This window comes from Panicum hallii, chromosome 2 (assembly GCF_002211085.1).
Source record: "Panicum hallii strain FIL2 chromosome 2, PHallii_v3.1, whole genome shotgun sequence".
NCBI lineage: Eukaryota > Viridiplantae > Streptophyta > Magnoliopsida > Poales > Poaceae > Panicum > Panicum hallii.
Window position 1 is genome coordinate 606,903 of NC_038043.1, and position 17,637 is coordinate 624,539.

A 17,637-nucleotide genomic window follows, 5' to 3' on the forward strand; every position below is an offset into this window, starting at 1 on the left:
AGGGTAGGAAACGAACACACCCTTAATTGTGTCATTTTGAAGCATACACAAGTGTGTACTAGTTCATGTTTTGATTGGGTATTACAACTCACAAGTTAAAAATATAGTAAAAATATTTTCTTATACGAGAATCGCAGATTATAACTGCGCGAACTGCTTTATTACTTTGCATATGTAAGTTAAAAATAATGGGTGGCATTGATAAGATAAGAGACTTTTGATAAGTGAGAAAGGGTCGGGTCATCGCAGCCTCTGTGGCGCGCTACATCTGCGCCCTGGGTGTAGTGAAAAATGAGCAAGGGTCTTCGCATTTCTCTCGACGGGTGCGAAGGGTAAGGAAGCTAGCCGAGCCAACTAGGATTCATCTAGGTAGTTGGAACGTAGGGTCTCTAACAGGTAAGTTAAGAGAACCAGTCGATGTAGCAATTAGGAGGCGTGTAAATATTCTATGCGTGTAGGAGACTAAATGGAAGGGTCAGAAGGCGAAGGAGGTGGAGGGTTCTGGCTTCAAGTTTTGGTACACGGGGACAACTTCGGGTAGGAATGGTGTAGGCATCTTGATCGATAAGAGCCTTAAGGATGGAGTTGTAGATGCTAGGAGGCAAGGCGACCGGATTATTCTAGTGCGGTTGGTCATTGGAGATTTGGTTCTGAATGTGATCAGTGCCTATGCCCCTCAGGTAGGTCTTAGTGAAAGCTCCAAGAGTTAGTTTTGGGAAGATCTTGATAGCATGGTTAGTACCGTGCCTATCAGTGAGAAGCTCTTCATAGGAGGAGACCTCAATGGCCATGTGGGAGCGACTAATGTAGGATATGAGCGAGTACACAGGGTTTCGGGTATGGTAGCAGGAACGAGGGGGGAGGATGTTTTGAATTTTGCGTTGGTCTACGACCTGCTGTTAGCGAATACCCTCTTTAGAAAGAGGGAGTCCCATCTAGTGACCTTCCATAGTGGACAATACTCGAGCCAAATCGACTTTATCCTTACTAGGTGAGAGGATAGACGTGCCTGCTTAGATTGTAAGGTGATATCTGGGGAGTGTGTTGTCCCCCAACACAAGCTTGTGGTGGCGGATTTTTATTTTCGGGTACGTGCCAAGATTGCGAGAACGAAGTGGTGGAAGCTTAGAGGAGAAGAGGAATAAACGTTTAAGGAGAGGATGCTAGGCGAGGGGTCTTGGGAAGAAGGAGCAGATGTAGATGATATGTGGCTAAAGATGGCCACATGTGTTCGGAAGGTGGCCTCAGAAGTGTTTGGTGAGAGTAGGGGAGGTAAGCAGGGAGTGAAAGAGACTTGGTGGTGGAATGATGAGGTGCAAAGGGCTATTAAGGAGAAGAAGGAGTGTTTCAAATGCCTTCACCTCGACAAGAGCGCAACAAACATCGAGGGCTATAGATTAGCGAAGAGGTCTGCAAAACGAGCTGTAAGTTTAGCGAAAGGTCAGGCTTTTGATGACCTTTACCAACGGCTGGGTACGAAGGAAGGAGAGAAGTATATTTATAGAATCGCTAGGACCCGCGAGAGGAAGATAAGGGACATAAACCAAATCAAATGCATTAAGAATGGGATAGATCGACTTTTGGTGAAGGATGAGGAGATTAAGGACAGATGGCGAGAATACTTCGACAAGTTGTTTAATGGAGAAAATGAGGGTCCTACCTTCGAGTTGGACGACTCATTTGATGATACCAACAGACGCTTTGTGAGGAGGATTCAGGAGGCAGAGATCGGGGAGGCTTTGAAGAGGATGAAGGGAGATAAAGAGATGGGTCCTGATGGCATCCCCATTGAGGTGTGGAGATATCTGGACGAGAGGGCAGTAGTATGGTTAACTAAGCTTTTTAACCTAATTTTCCGGTCAAACAAGATGCCGGAGTAATAGAGGAGAAGTATATTAGTACCATCTTCAAGAACAAGGGAGATGTTCAAAGTTGTACTAACTACTGGGGGATTAAACTGATGAGCTATACGATGAAGTTTTGGGATAGGGTTATCGAGCATCGCCTAAGAAGATTGACAAGCGTGACCCAAAACCAGTTTGGGTTCATACCTGGGAGGTCGACCATGGAGGTGATTTTCTTAGTACGACAATTGATGGGGAGATATAGAAAGGAGAAAAAGGACTTACACATGGTCTTTATTGACCTAGAGAAGGCGTATGACAAAGTACCAGGAGACGTCATATGTTGGGCCTTGGAAAAACACAAAGTCCCAACTAAGTATATTACCCTCATCAAGGGTATGTACAAGAATGCGATGACTTGTGTTCGAACATGTGATGGCGATACCAGTAACTTTCCAATTAAAATAGGACTACATCAGGGGTCAGCATTGAGCCCTCACAAGGGACATACAGGGTGATATCCCTTGGTGTATGCTCTTTGCTGATGATGTGGTGCTAGTTGACGAGAGTAGGGCAGGGGTTAATATGAAGTTAGAGTTGTGGAGACATACGTTAGAGTCGAGGGGTTTCAGACTGAGTAGGACCAAGACCGAGTATATGATGTGCGACTTTAGCCCGACTAGGCATGAGGATGGGGACGTTAGCCTTGAAGGTCAAATGGTGGCCAAGAAGGATACTTTTCGGTATCTAGGATCAATACTTCAGAAAGATGGAGACATTGATGAAGATATTAGGCATAAAATTTCAGCCGGTTGGTTGAAGTGGCAGCAGGCTTCTAGCGTCCTCTGTGATAAGAAGGTGTCACAGAGGCTAAAACGTAAGTTCTATAGGACGGCAATCCGCCCGATGATACTATACGGTGCTGAATGTTGGCCTACAAAAAGGCGACATGTCCAGCAACTGAGTGTAGCAGAGATGCGTATGCTGCGTTGATTCTGTGGGCATACAAGAAGCGATAGAGTCCGGAACGAAGAGATTCGAGATAGGGTCGGGGTGGCACCTATCGATGAGAAATTGATTCAACATCGGTTGAGATGGTTTGGACATGTACAACGGAGGCCTCCCGAGGCGCCAGTGCGTACTGGAGTTTTAAAGCGGGGCGATAATGTAAAGAGAGGTAGAGGTAGACCTAAACTAACTTGGGACGAGATGGTTAAGAGAGACCTTAAGGAGTGGAATATCGCTAATGAATTAGCTATGGATAGGACCGCTTGAAGATTAGCAATTAACGTACCTGAACCGTGACCTTTGTTACTTTTTGTTTAACCCCTAACTCTTCCTTTGGTTAGTGCCCTTTTTGTATTTCTTATTCTTATTTTTCTGTGGATTCCATCTCTAGCCTACCCCAACTTGCTTGGGACAAAATGCTAAGTTGTTATTGTTGTATTAATAAGATAAAAGACCTTTTGTGATATAAAGTGGATTGCTCGTCTATGGTTTTTACTCCAGGTAACACTACAGCCTTAGAATTTGTGCGTTCGAACTTATGTCTTATTTAAGACAATACCAAAGATCAGGTCGTGAGTAATTCTTTCTCTCTGTCAAAAGTAAATTCTCTGAAAGGAATCTGTTCTTCCAAAAGAAAGACACGGATTTTGGAACAATTGCAAGACACACTTGACAATTTGAACTGTATGATCCTTGATATGAAAGAGCTGGTTGTGTTCATGACGAGCTACCCTCGCCTCTATTACTTTGACATCCACTTTTGGTGCAAGCTTTTGGTCTTTCTGAGAGGTCTCATCAAGTGGCACGTCTCCACATTTGGTGATCATCCAGTTGATTCTCTGAACCAAAATAGACCTGCGCATCTTGGAAGAATGGTTAGAACTTCTGAAGAGATCGTGGTTCATCATCAGTATGAGCGCTCTTCGCAGGAGGAGATTCCGAAGATAGAGTTGCGATGTGTGCTGTATGGAAGTGTTAAGCCTCCTGCTGGGAGGCTTGATGCCCTAGCATGTAGGTCCCCAACTACAACTATATCTATACTTGTGAGGTTCGAGATCTGAAAACCACATCTGCTAAGAGGAAGCGTTCTTAATTAATTGTGACATTTTGAAGCTTCTTGTGTCACCTCTGTACATATTATAAACATAGTATTAAAAAAATGATGATATGATGTCACATGTTACGACCCTGCGTTACCAGAAAGTGGATGAATGAAATTAATAGTTTATGGTGTAAAATGAATCTCTTGCCAGTGTTTTTACCCCAGATAGACTAGGTCTGTTGACTTATGTCTTATTTAATATAGTGCATATACATTCAATATCGATTTGTTTCTGGTCCATAATTGCAAATAATATCGTCATGGCTTAATTAGATCTCAGATGGACACATTGCATGAGAGTAAAACGCACTTAAAAAGTGCATGCCAGCCTGAATTTCCCTGTCCAGTGCGCTCAGCCCAATCCCCTACTTCGATGTTCATTTTGGTGCAAGGTCCTGACAAGCAGTTCATCATATATGTCTCCTTTCAAACCACGACATCTTCAGGAAGTGTAGCCATGTTTCCGAAGATATGTGCAGCTACTTTGGTTGAAAAGATCAAAGGGGGCGCTCACCAAATTTGGGGACAGATCAGAGAGTTGATTGTGTCAGCAAGAACATCTGAACATGTATACCTCCCTGCAGAGATCACATCGAAGTCATGTCCTCCAAAAATCCATGGAAACTTCCATTTTTTTCACAGGATACGCGCATGACAATCTTTCAGCTTGCTGCTAGCGATGGCATGTCTGTCTCCCTTCAGAGTCACAGCGAGTTGCAACACGGCTGATGCCGCCGTCTTCCACATGCGCAAGGCACAATCACAACCTAATCGATCTTGGAGCTCCTGTCTGCGCGAGCTGTTGGTTGGTCGAAGTTTGTCAGTTGGCTTCTTCTTCGCCGCCGGTGAGGTGGGCCCGGCCCGGGGACGGCGGGTGCTGCTCGGGAAGAACGCTCAGCAATTCCAAGCTTCCAGCTTTCGCTGACCGCGGTTGCCAGACACTGGGTGATGATTCTCCCTTCCTTGCTCTTCCGGCCGGGATGGAAGGCGGAGGCGGCCGGCGGCAGGCGGCGCAAGCGTGGGAAGATGAGGCGACGCAACCAGGGGGCATTCTGCATAATTCGTATCCAGTCAGGGGGCTATATGTAAATATCCGGATCGCGATTCTATGGGGCTACATGCATATATTCGGATCGCAATTAATAGTCGCGATCCGAACCAGGGGTCCTTTTGCAAAAATATCCGGCGCCGGCGGCAAAGCATTCCGCGCCCATCGTCGCCACGCGCAGCCGCTCGGCCTCAGGCTTGGATTGGATGACTCGCCACTACCGAGTGCCGATTTCCATCGTCAGTCTTCACCTCCTCCAGGTATTCATCCCTTCTCTGAAAATTCCAATCATCTCTCTCCTCCAATCTGAAGCGTAGCTCTCACCGTTAATCCTTTTCAGCACATCTAATTTCACCAAATTGGGGTGTGTAGCTGAAACCTGAAAACAATCTAAATGCACTTCAGATTTCCACGATGGTCAAGGAACATCCATTGCTTTGGATGAGCCAGAAATAAGTAACAATCAATAAATCCTACCTGCGCCAAGGACACATGAGAAATCGGTGGTGGCAGCTTCAAATCTCAAAATACTCTGTACTTGTTTGCGGTCAGATAGAGTCCACTACAAATGGCAGTTTCTGTTACTTTTTTATTAGTTATCATGTATATATGCTCAAAGATCCAATATTTCCATGCTAGACAAACGAGTTGTGTTAAGGCCTATATGAACGCCTGATTATCTTCAGAGCACAAACACAAGTGATAATGAAGGGCATAGGAAAGAAAATGCACATACAACACACGCTGTACAATAACAGTTTAAAGTACCTACTTTTTTTAGAGAAAGGACATGGATCGGCTATATTGTTGTTCTCATCCTAAGTAAATTAACTCAAAATCTTCCTCCTCTGACCCTGCTTATTCTTGGTAACCTAACACTCAAGATCAAGAATCTCACAGCTATACTCGTGGATATTTCCAAACTAGGAAGTCAAATTTTCCGTGCTGAAGCACTCCCAGAAAGAATTTCTAGCATAGTTATGGTCAGAAGTTTAGGTACTTTCAGCTGCTATCGGAAGAAATATATGATCATTGTCCATCCCATAATCACATAGGATTTTTCTAGACAAATGTTCATTTTGCTTCCTATTCTCCCTGATGCATTCAAGAATCCTGCGCCAATCCTGCACGCTACACTAGATTTAGAAGGTTAGCCATGGTATTAAGTTAAGAGCCTGTGTTGTAAGAAAAAAAAACATCTGAGTATGTTTTGGTAGGGTGGGTGTCACAACTTACACTGTAGTTGTAAGTATGAAGAGTGCAATTTTAGTTTTTTTAGATAGATTAGTGGTGGCGTGAAATGACCTCCATACCCTTATTTATTGACTGCATGCAACTAACCAGACTTCCTAAAATTATGGGTAGAAGTTAAATTTGGCATGCAAATCAAATCTGACCAGTTAATTAGGTAGTTGTTGTTATCCAATTTCTAGGATCGCACTCTTTTGTGGGATTTTTTTTTCAAATGTTAGGATTGCACTTCTCAAGGGACAGAGGGAATATGTATTAACAGAATAGTGCATGATGCTGAGGCATATATTTTCATAAGTTATAGTGAATTACTTGTCACTGTTTTACTCCAGGAATATCAGATTCTGGCGCCATGCCTGTGCACCAACAGTCCAACACTACCCTTAAGAAGGTTAGCAAAGTTGTTCACCTCTAGGAAACATCTAGTTATTTTTGTATGTATGCCTTGATCAAAATACTTTGGATCCTGACTTTGGTTGCTCTTCGTGATCTAAGCTTCCAAACACAAGTGCCTTGAAGTAGTACCAATATGCCTCTCGAGACAAAAATTTCAAGCCAAGAGCTCTCATTCTTCTAAAATTTATGATATTCTCTGTCAGACTCGTGATTATAACTTTAATGCTCTTGGAGTTACACTATGAGAAGCAGAGTGCAAACTTCCCCATGCAACGCTCTCATCAATATTCCCAACTAGTGAATTAGTTCATGATAACTAGAAACTTTTCTTCATTTGAGTCACAATGTTGATGTTCATTTTTCTTCCATCTCTTAATTTGCACTTTTTTTTATGAAGGTGTTGCTCATGTAGTAGCCTCTGTCATCACCTGTTGCCAACATACTTGCATGTAGTAGCCTTGGTCATCACTTTGTCCCAACATACTTGGTTTGTGATGCACCTCCCCTCTGCTTTCTCAATAGTGAGATGAAGCCACAGCAGCATCCATATTGTAGTGAGACGAAGACTAACAAATCTACAGCAGCATCAATAGTGAGATGAAGCCACAACAACATCCATTGTAGTCTCATCATACTACAATATTACCTTTTGAGAATGGAAAATACTACTTTTGCAAGATGGTGTGATGGGTCAAAAATTGGCTCAGAGGAGTTATATAATGTAAAACCCATCTCCTTTATCGTGCTGCATGGTCTTCGTATTTCTTTGACTAAGCCTCCCACACAGGTGTCTATAGAAGACTAGCAAAGCCTTTGCAGATATGGTTGTGGTCCACATCTAACTGTTTCGTTGTAGGTAAAACCCAAAAGTGATGTTTCAGTTAGCATAGAGTCTAACATCTTAGATTGCGAAAAACAAAAAAAAAAAGCACTAATGTTTTACTGAGCTCATTAAATTTGTTTATCATAGATTACCTATTATTTCACTTGTTTCACAGCTTCACTTTGAGAGATTAATGGATTCACACATTTTTAATGCCATAATATATAAAAGACATAAGTAGGTTAACATGGGGCAGGTTGCACACGAAGGATGATCATTCATTGTTTAGTAAGTTCTCCTGCAGTAGCTGACTGTAGCATCACCGTATTTCAGGTTGGACACTCCTCAAAAGAAGGTAATGCAATGGAGAAGGAATGAGCAGGTTGTATCATTTGTTTGGTTAAAACTGCAGTGTTCGAACAAGTGTCTCCTTAATTTGGTCAAAGACTAGAAGCATGGGAGAATAAGGAATTAATGGAAGTGGAGAACCACATGTTACAAAGCAGCATGCAGGGAGGTGCATACGTGGTGATGGATCTTGCATTTAGATTACTAAGCAAAGGCTCCAAAGTCAAGAGATGTACCTTTCTCAGCTTTTGGTTTCAATTTCTTGGCAATGAGGGGGAGGAAAAGTCAATCAGGCAAAGTTGCTAGGGTCAAACATGAAACACAACGTGCATTGACTATTCCATTGGACCAACCTTGTGCATGACTTTAACTATGTCTCTGTTTCTCTCTCTCAGCTGTTCTTAATACGTCCTTGATATCCTTAGTCTTAAGACAGAGACATCTCTTGCTATTTCTGCAAAGCTCCTTTTGCAAATCTTTCTTCCACCTGTTTGGTTGTCTTCTGAGGAGAAGTCCTATAATGGAGATTTTTGTTTCTGCTGTCCTGGGCGAGCTGGCTTCTAGATCCATAAATTTCTTCATCAGCAAAAGCTCCAAGCCAACGGTGCTGGGTGTGGCGGATAGACTGCAAAGGGCTCTTCTCCGAGCTCAGGTCATCGTTGATGAGGCCATGGAACGAGAGATCACAAACCAAGCTGTGCTCCAGCATCTGGACATGCTCAGAGACGCCATGCACCGAGGCTATTACATCCTCGACACCTTCAGATACCAATCTCACAGTGAAGAGGAAGCCAAAGGTCAGGTCATGAGCAACTCTTTGTCTCTGTTGAAAGTAAATCCTCTACGAGGCTTTTGTTTGTCCAATAGAAACACACTGATTTTGGAACAACTGCAAAAGTCGCTTGATGATTTAAGCTCTATGATCCTTGATGTCAAAGAGCTGGTCGTGTTCTTGGCAAGCTATCCTCGCCTGTACCGCCAACCTTATAGCATGCATCTCCTGCTGGGAAACTGCATGTTTGGCCGCCAGATGGAATCTGAACTTGTTATCAACTTCCTATTGCACACACAACCTCATGGTTCTGAAGAATTGGAGGTACTGCCAATTGTTGGCCCTGGCAAAGTTGGCAAGAGCACCCTTGTTGCTCATGTTTGCAAGAATGAAAGCATCCGTGATTATTTCTCAGAAATCTTGTTCCTGCGCGACCATGATTTTATAGATGACGACCTCTCAACATTCAGACGATTTGAAATGATAGATCAAAATCGCGTATCGAACTCGAACAAAGACAGGGGATGGCTAGTTGTTGTTGACTTAGTTGGTGATCTTAATGAAGATGCATGGAAGATGTTATATTTTTCTTGTAAACAGCGCTTGCCAAGCAGCAGTAAAATCATAATCACAAGCCGCTCTGACAAGATCACTAAGCTTGGAACCACACAGGCTCTAAATCTGGAGTATTTGTCCCATGAAGCGTTCTGGTATTTCTTCAAGACAGTTACATTTGGAAGCATAGATCCTGATATGCACCCAAAGTTCACACACGTGGCTATGGAGATAGCCAAGAAGTTGGGCAGAGCCCTCATTGGTGCAAACGTCTTGGCTTGTTTGCTGAGGGACAATTTTGACATCCACTTTTGGTGCAAGGTTCTAGCCTTCATGAGAGGGCTCATCCAGAGGCATGTCTCTGAATTTGGTGTTGAACCATTTTTTCTTATAAACCAGAATAAACCTGTACATCTTGGGAGATTGGCTACACCTCATGAAGATTTTGTGTATTACTACGATTATGAAAGCTCTTCACGAGAGGAAGTTCCGAAGATAAGATTCCAAGATGTGATGTATGGAAGTGTTAAGGCTCTTGGGAAATTCGAGGTCCTAGGATGGATTTCTCCAATACCGCCCTACTATAGCTATGTTGTTACTTGTGAGGTTCGAGAGCTAAAAAGTAGAGCTGGTGCCAAGAGGAAACGTTCTGTAGAAAATTGAATCACTCATTGTTAATTTGCTTTATCTTTAGGAATCTCTTTGTATGTTCTGGTAGAGTGTTAGTTACAAGCCACAGCATAAGGATGTTACTAGTTGCAAAATTTGTGAAACTGTGCTCCTACTACCTGTAATTTGTCATGTGCAAAGTGTGCACTACAGTAGCTAGTAGCAGAATAATCCATGATGCTGAGGCATAGATTTTCACGAGTTGTACAATGGATTTCTTGTCATTGCATTGTTTTACTCCATGAATACAATCAGGCCCAGAATCTGGTTGTGGGCTTGCATTTTTCTTTTTCTCTATGCTTTCAGTTCAGCCCTGCATGCCATTTTGTGAGCAGAGCCTCATGACTGGAGGATACAGTTCCGTCACCCAGGCTACCTGTTCACCAAGAGGATACAGTTCCATCAGGCATACTCTGAATTCTATGTACCTTGCTCTGAACTCTGCATTCTGTTGCAATTTACCCTGTCTTGAGTTCTTTTCAGCCAACCTAGTTCCACTGATTTGTGAGATGGTAATTGAAACTCATTGCAATGCATTTGAAAAGCCACAATTTTCTTTATGTTACTGTCAAAGAACATATGTTGCTCAGGATACATGGGAAATTGCTGCTAGTGAAAATCCCAAATACCTCTGCATTGTAGCAGTGTAGCTACAGAGTCCAGAACGAATGTCTTGTTGACTTCAGCTAGCATGTCTATATCATCGTAGCACAAGCACAGCAGAAACTGTTAAAGCAATCTTGTCTAGGTTTGACAGAAAATACTTGCAATGTTCATCAGCTCAACTGCCAATCTGCAGTGAACACATCGTAGCACAAGCACAACAGAAACTGGAGGGCATCGCTAGCTGCAGAGACACGCGGCGATGTTAATCGCCGGAGGAAATCTACTGGATGGCAGAGATGGTGATGTCGTTCTCATGGCAGTCTCCGTCTTCCTCTCGCAGCTCCGGCCGGCTGTGCAGAGGATGGAGCGGAGTGCTGGCGCTGTGCTCTGAGTGGAAGCAAAAGAAACTCTGCTGCTACGGTCTGAGTGGGGTGGAGCTTCGCGCATACGGCCAGGACGGAAGCCGGCGAAGGAACCGACGAGGGGGAGGGAGAGCGAATCCAGGGGGCAAGTTAATTATTTCCTATCTAAATCGGGGGTTATGTGTAAATATTCTCGGATCGTGATTATTAATCACGATCCATGACGGGGGCTATATGGAAATATTCGGATCGCGATTATTAATCGCGACCCAAATCAGGGGGCTATATGAAAATAATCAGGGGCAATTTACAAATATCCCGGGCCGGAGAAAAGGCCCCCCGGCGAGGTCGCTCGGCCGCCGGCACCCTCCGCGAGCTTCGCTGCCAAGCATCTGGGGTCGCCTCCCTCAGACTCTCGCCCCAGCTGCTGTCTCCGGCCAAGCGCCAGGGCCGCTCGAGGCCCTAGCTCCTCTGCCGCCGCAGCACCGGCTGGCCTGAGACGGCGAGGAAGCGCAACGCCGCCCACCTGCGCAATACACTTTGGTGAGGCGCCGCCGCCGCGGGCTGGCTGCTCTCCTCGTTGTCGCACCGCAAGAACACGCTGGGCATTGCACGTCTCCGCCTCCAGGTACTCTTCCATACTCTGAACTCCATTTTGCCCTTGGTCTGAACTCTGAACTCCAATCTGAAGCATGACTCTGCCTTTTGTTTCAGTTTACTGTATCTTCAGTTCTTTCTTCTTTGCAGCGGATCTAAGTTTACTGATTTGTGATATGGTAGCTGAAAAGAACCTCAATTCATTTATGAATGCTCCGAGACTGCTTGATTTTTTTGTACCTGTCAAATAAATTGTTCCAGTTAATCCTGTCTGGGATACTTGGATGCGATAGCTTGGAGATCTCAAAATGCCTCCTTACTATAGCAGTATAGCTACTGGGATTTCTGTCAGATGCAGAGTCAAGGAAAAACTGTTGCTTGTGTTCATTTCCAATTGTTGGTACAGGAAATGTCGGAAAGACTAAATATGCACTTTTCCATAAACATATACGTGTTGAATATCTTGACGTTTGATTCTACTTTGACCTCTCAGTATACACTGCTTTTCTTCTCTGAAGTCATAATCGCTACAGATGCAGCAAGATGGTTGGTGGATCAAACAGGCATGAGAGGAGTGCATGGTCTTCATTTTTCTTTGACTAAATCTCTCACACGTAATTGCATATCGTAACTTACAAGACGAGCAAAGATTCTGCAGATGAGGTACTCGTCCAACATCTATAACTCTAAAAGCAAAATTGTTTCAGCTAACACAGTTTGTAATGTTTTGCTACTCTGCTGATGTGGATCTGAGTCAAACCTACCTTTGACGAGTGGTACAGCTTAACGTTCTGGTATTAGTTACTTACCGGTAACGAAGGTAATGGTCCTTGTGCTAATTTCTCCTCAAGTAGCTGGCAGTGGCATCTCCAGATCTCAGTCTGGACTCCACAAGTAGGTATGCAACGGAGAAGGGAGGAGGAACAGGTGCTTTTCATCATGTGAAAACTGAAGTCGTGTTTGATCAAGTCTCCTAAATTTGTTCAATATCAGAAACAGGGGAAGAAATTAAGGAATTAATGGTGGTGCTGGCTTTGGCTCACTAACCAAAGCCTTATTTCTTGACAACGAGGGAGAGGAAATGTCATGGAACAACCAGGCAAAGTCAAAAGGAATTTGAAAAGTTAAACATGATAAGCATTGGACAGGACTGACCTTTTGTATGACTAGAATTCTATAAGCTCTCTCTCTCTCTCTCTCTCTCTGGATTCAGAGATATCTCATGCCATTGCACAAGCGTTGTTCATTCTCACATCTCCTTCCTGCATTTTTTTCTTCCAAAGGAGAGAGAGAGAGAGAGAGAGAGGGAGAGAGAGAGAGAGAGAGACCCAAATGAATATTCTCCTCGGTGCTGTTCTGGGCGAGCTGACAACAAGATCCATAAATTTCCTCATCAAAAATAGCTTCAAGCCAACAGCACCGGACGTGGAGGATCGCCTACGCAGGATCCTGCTCCGGGCACAAGTCATCGTCGATGAGGCCATGGGATGGCAGATCACAAACCGAGGTGTTCTCCAGCAGCTGGACATGCTCAGAGACGCCATGCACCACGGCTATTACATCCTCGACACCTTCAGATACCAATCTCACAGCGAAGAGGAGGCCAAAGGTCAGGTCATGAGCAACTCTTTGTCTCTGTTGAAAGTAAATTCTCTACAAGGCTTGTGTTCTTCCAGTAGAAACACACTGATTTTGGAACAACTGCAAAAGTCGCTTGATGATTTAAGCTCCATGATCATTGATGTGGAAGAGCTAGCTGTGTTCTTGATGAGCTATCCTCGCCTATACCGCCAACCTTATAGCATGCATCTCCTGGTGGGAAATTGCATGTTTTGGCGCCAGATGGAAACTGAACGTGTCATCAGCTTCCTATTGCACACACAACCGCATGGTCCTAAAGAACTAGAGGTCCTGCCCATCGTTGGTCCCGGTAAAGTTGGCAAGAGCACCCTTGTTGCTCATGTTTGCAAAGATGAAAGAGTCCGTGACCATTTTTCAGAAATACTTTTCTTGCGCGGGCATGACCTCACAGGTGCTGACCTTGCTGTGCTCAAAGAAGGATATGTAACGGAACATCAAAATGATGGGTCAAATTCAAACAAAAAGGGAAGATTACTTATTGTTGTTGAGTTAGTTGGCACTCTCACCGAAGATGTTTGGAATAGGTTGTATTCTGGTTCTATACAGCATGTACCAAGCGGTAGTAAAATCATTGTCACAAGCCGGTCTGACGAAATCATAAAGTTTGGAACAACCCGGCCACTAAGTCTGAAGTATCTGTCCCATGAAGCATATTGGTATTTCTTTAAGATGCTCACGTTTGGAAGCATGGATCCTGAGATGCATCCGAGGCTTGCCCGCATGGCTATGGAGATAGCCGGGTTTATGAACGGGTGCTTCATTGGTGCAAATATAAACGGTTGTCTGCTGAGGGACAACATTGACTTCCACTTTTGGTACAAGGTTTTGGCCTTCTTGAGAGGCATCGTCAAGAAGCATGTCTCTAAATTTGGTGGGCATCCATTTGATCTTATAAATGAGAAAAAGCCTGCACATCTTGGGAGAATGTTTACACCTTCTGAAGATTTCGTGCTTCATGATGAATACCAATGCTCTTCGCAAGAGGATGTACCGAAGATAAGAGTCCAAGATGTGATTTATGGAAGTGTTAAGGCTCAAGGGAAATTTGAGGCCCTAGGATGGAGGTCTCGAATACCGCCCTACCATAGTTATGTAAATGTATGTGAGATCCGAGAGCTAAAAACTACGGGTACGAAGAGGAAGCGTTCTATGAAAAACGGAGTCATGCTTTACTAATTTTTTCTGGTACTATGGTTGTGTATGAAGACTTGTGATTATGTTTTTGATGGGGTGCCACAAGTCACAACATTTTCATGATTGGATCTTACAGGTTACAGAATTGCCAAACTGTACTACTACCTTGTCTTGTGTAAAGTTTGTTTGTTGTTGACAGAATAATCATGGTGTTGGCGCAAAAGGCCTAGATTTTTCATGATATAATGGACGTACACAATGCCTCAGATTGTTGCCACGTTCAAGCAGTAGACGGAACTCTGGATTGCTGCTGGAGTTGAGCAGCCTTGTCGTTTACAAATGAGAGAGCGTAGAGACTAGCTAGGCCACTCGATCTCTGTAACTGTCGTTTCTGGTCGTAACCAGTCTTATATTTCCCTTTCAAAAAAGATTGTAACCAGTCCCGGACCAAACATTTGCAGATTTGCTCCTGGAGCAGCCCAGAATCTTCTTCGTCAGCGAAACTTCCAGTTCTTCCATGTGGACTGTAGCTTCCGTTCATCCAAGATGAACCTGGTTGGAGACTCCATAAGTATTTGTCAGGGGATCGAGGAAGAACTGGGTGGGGATTGGTGGCGAGACTGCTCACCGCCTGACGTCGTTGGAACAGTCAGTGCGAGCAGAGCGGACAAACCATCGCTCTCATGGTCATGGCAGTCAGCTATGGCTATGGTCGCCGCCGCTCGGGAGTCGGGATCGACTCCGGCAGGCGGCAGCTCGACCGCCTCCGAGGCCCCCGGTCAGTCCATTCTCCTTACCCTATCTGCAGAGTATTAGAGGACGGGCCTGAGCGGGGTGGACTAGCCGTTGCGCTCAGGACGGAGGCGGCGGCACGGCCGTCCAGGGGAGGAGCCGACGGGGGAAGAAGAGAGCCACGTCAAGGTTCAATCTGTAAAATACCGTCCCGATACAAGGGCTTCTTTGAAAATATTCGGATCGCGATTACCGATCGCGATCCGAATCAGGGGGTCATGCGCAAATATTTCCGGGGGCTCCGTGCAAAATGTACCGGCCCGGCAACACGGCGTACGGCGCTGGGCGAGCTCGCGCCGACGCCGGCGATTGACATTCGAGGCCCCTCCCGCCAAGGCGCAGCCCGTGCCCCCCTCCCTAAAGTTCGCGCCACGGACGCCGGCTCCGACCTCGAGCGTGGGCCCCGCCGCTCAGGCCCTACGTTCTCTGACGCGGCAGCTCTCCGGGCGCTGGGAGCCGCCGGCGGCGACCTACCAGACCCATCTCACCAGGCACAGCCCCGCGTCCGCCTCCTTCAGATTGTATTCGGCCTCGCCCATGGGCACCGCTCAAGGCCGCACCTCCTCTGCCGCAGGCAACATACAGTTCGCCGAGGCGGCGACACCCGCTGCGCTCCAGGCATTCATTCCATACTCTCCAGGTCTCGATCTGAAGCATGACTCTGCATTCTGCTGCAGTTTCCTCTCTGTCTTTGGTTGTCTTCATCAGCCCGCCTATCTAATCCCATTCCCACCGATTTGGGATGCCATTCTTCAAAACGTTCTCATTGCATTTCCGATGCCATATATAATATAATCCCACCGATTTTTATTGTTTATAGTAGCTTGAAAAATTGCCAAACACCTCTGCAGTGTAGCTGCACAAGTCTACAACAAATGGCTGTTGGACTTCACTTTGTATTAGTAGCCATTTAGACTATTAGTTAGAATAATGTATGATGCTGATGCATAGATTTAGCATGGCCAGGTCTGAATCTTAGACCTGCATGCCTTTGGTGTGATAGAAATTGATCAGAATCTCAGTGCTTTTCAGTCTTCAAAGGCCACAAATTCAGAACATCTGCAGGCCAGGACAAATCCTACCTGCAACTGCGAGTGCCTGGGTACACGGGAAACTGGAGGCCACACAGCTCGGAAACTTCCAGTGTCATTCATAATTGCAAGCTGTACCCCCGACAAGCAGGTACTGCGATGGGGGAAGAGAGGACCTTGTGCTTTCTCGTTACGTGAAGGCTGAGTGCTAGCTGATCTTGATCACGACCAGGAACAGACAAAACTTGAAGGCGAAGGTAAAAGGAGCCCCAAAGGTAAGAAAGCGAGTACGTGGACCATGACTCACTACTGGCTGAAATTTCGCAAGACTTGGACAAGTACTCGACTGTTTAAGAACCACAAACTATTAATTGCCAATAGTCGTCGTCGCTGCATGGACAGTGACCATTGGACTCGAAAAAGCTACAACTACAAGCTACATTTCTGCAGTCCTGGGTGAGCTGCCTATGATCCATAAGTTTCAGAGACATCTCATTTCGTTCCGCACACTACCGCTAGCTCATTCCCTTGTGCTAGCTGCCGCCTTATCCTCCTGACGACGAGTGAGTCCTCAAATGGAGATTTTACTCTCTGCAGTCCTGGGTGAGCTGGCTACCAAGTCCATCAGTTTCTTCATCACTGCTGGCAAGTGAGGCATGATGAAAAGGCATGGTTGGCTCTCGCTTCCCAACCTCGCCAAGATGCAAATCTGGCCGCGCCGAAAGTGTATGAGCTAGATGAAATGAAATATAATGCGTGTGAAACTAGCTTTTTGGTAACAAATACAACTGCAGAGCACTACGAACGTACATGCTTCCATGCTTGGTCCTTCAACCCTTATATATAGCTGGACTGGAACGCTGCCATGCTCTGCGCCTCGGCCAGTGCCTGCCTGTGACCACCTTGACTGACCAAGAGGTAGACTGGGAGGGACTCGCCTACATGGAGAACCTGAGATTCTACCTGTGGTCGGTGGTGGAATGTCCTGATGGAGAGAATGTAGAATGGGCAGAGAGCAAAGTCATTGAGCTTAGGGCATTACTTGCTGATATGATGATGCCCTCTCAGACTCACTTGACGATGTACCTGGCTTTGCGGACAGATGGGGCGCTTTTCACTATTGATCTGCATGGAGTCCTACCGTGTCACAAGACTTTACGGAGAAGGTCGTTGCTACTACGGCAATTTCCCCTACGTGAGAGCTTCTGCACTCCAGGTAGGATAAGATACTCATTCATCCCGTCTGTTTTATTTAGTACGTACTGTTCTGCTTATTACTGATTTTGCTACATTAAGATTGAGTACTAACTACTTCAGTATGTGTTTCTTTGATGTGCACCACCCTTGTTCGGACCCTGCCTTCGCCCCTGTTCTCAGCTGCAGGTTTCTCGGTCAAGGTTGAGCTGGATCATGGTAGTGGTTAATAATGTAATAAGCATTATGTTTGTGCGAGGGATGATCTCCTATGTTTGTTATCTTGATAATCTCTGTAAATTATAAAGTTTGCTTGGGCTTCTCTGTCAAGCTGATTGCCTGTATCTATCAACTCTATGTGTATTACTGAACATTAGCTTGCAATGAAACCCTATGATGTCTGAATGCGTATGGTCGTCCCCCTCGTGTAGAAACTATTTGTTGTGCTCAAGAAAATGAGCATC

At 45.1% G+C, this 17,637-nt stretch overlaps 2 protein-coding genes across 9 annotated transcripts; both read left to right on the forward strand.

Moving 5' to 3' along the window:
• The first annotated feature begins 5,182 nt into the window (after nucleotides 1-5,182).
• On the forward strand, nucleotides 5,183-10,218 carry LOC112879759 (putative disease resistance protein RGA3). 2 transcript variants are annotated; one of them, XM_025944141.1, is made up of 3 exons: nucleotides 5,183-5,262; nucleotides 6,586-6,644; nucleotides 7,806-10,218. In XM_025944141.1, exon 3 carries the CDS (start codon nucleotides 8,341-8,343, stop codon nucleotides 9,808-9,810), a length of 1,470 nt encoding a protein of 489 aa, XP_025799926.1. In that variant the 5' UTR covers nucleotides 5,183-5,262; nucleotides 6,586-6,644; nucleotides 7,806-8,340; the 3' UTR covers nucleotides 9,811-10,218. The 2 variants fall into 2 exon arrangements, with proteins under 2 accessions (XP_025799926.1, XP_025799927.1); XM_025944142.1 differs by lacking the exon at nucleotides 6,586-6,644 and having other exon boundaries at nucleotides 5,195-5,262.
• A 477-nt stretch (nucleotides 10,219-10,695) lies between these two features.
• Nucleotides 10,696-17,562, forward strand: LOC112879493. 7 transcript variants are annotated; one of them, XR_003226084.1, is made up of 4 exons: nucleotides 15,893-16,130; nucleotides 16,212-16,435; nucleotides 16,577-16,582; nucleotides 17,048-17,562. XR_003226084.1 is itself a non-coding variant. In XM_025943753.1 (3 exons), the coding sequence occupies exons 1-3, from the start codon at nucleotides 15,167-15,169 to the stop codon at nucleotides 17,401-17,403; spliced, it is 561 nt and encodes a 186-aa protein (XP_025799538.1). In that variant the 5' UTR covers nucleotides 14,945-15,166; the 3' UTR covers nucleotides 17,404-17,562. The 7 variants fall into 7 exon arrangements, 2 of the variants coding, with proteins under 2 accessions (XP_025799538.1, XP_025799539.1); XM_025943753.1 differs by lacking the exons at nucleotides 15,893-16,130; nucleotides 16,212-16,435; nucleotides 16,577-16,582 and adding an exon at nucleotides 14,945-15,566 and having other exon boundaries at nucleotides 17,082-17,195; nucleotides 17,357-17,562; XM_025943754.1 differs by lacking the exons at nucleotides 15,893-16,130; nucleotides 16,212-16,435; nucleotides 16,577-16,582 and adding an exon at nucleotides 14,945-15,566 and having other exon boundaries at nucleotides 17,082-17,195; nucleotides 17,363-17,562.
• The last annotated feature ends 75 nt before the right edge of the window (nucleotides 17,563-17,637 follow it).

Coding starts and splice junctions, on each gene's coding strand:
- LOC112879759 (XM_025944141.1), top strand. CDS start 8,341: ATGGAGATTTTTGTTTCTGCTGTCCTGGGCGAGCTGGCTTCTAGATCC.
- LOC112879493 (XM_025943753.1), top strand. CDS start 15,167: ATGCGCAAATATTTCCGGGGGCTCCGTGCAAAATGTACCGGCCCGGCA. Junction 15,567..17,081: donor CGACACCCGCTGCGCTCCAG/GCATTCATTCCA, acceptor CTTTGCGGACAG/ATGGGGCGCTTTTCACTATT. Junction 17,196..17,356: donor TGAGAGCTTCTGCACTCCAG/GTAGGATAAGAT, acceptor CCCTGTTCTCAG/CTGCAGGTTTCTCGGTCAAG.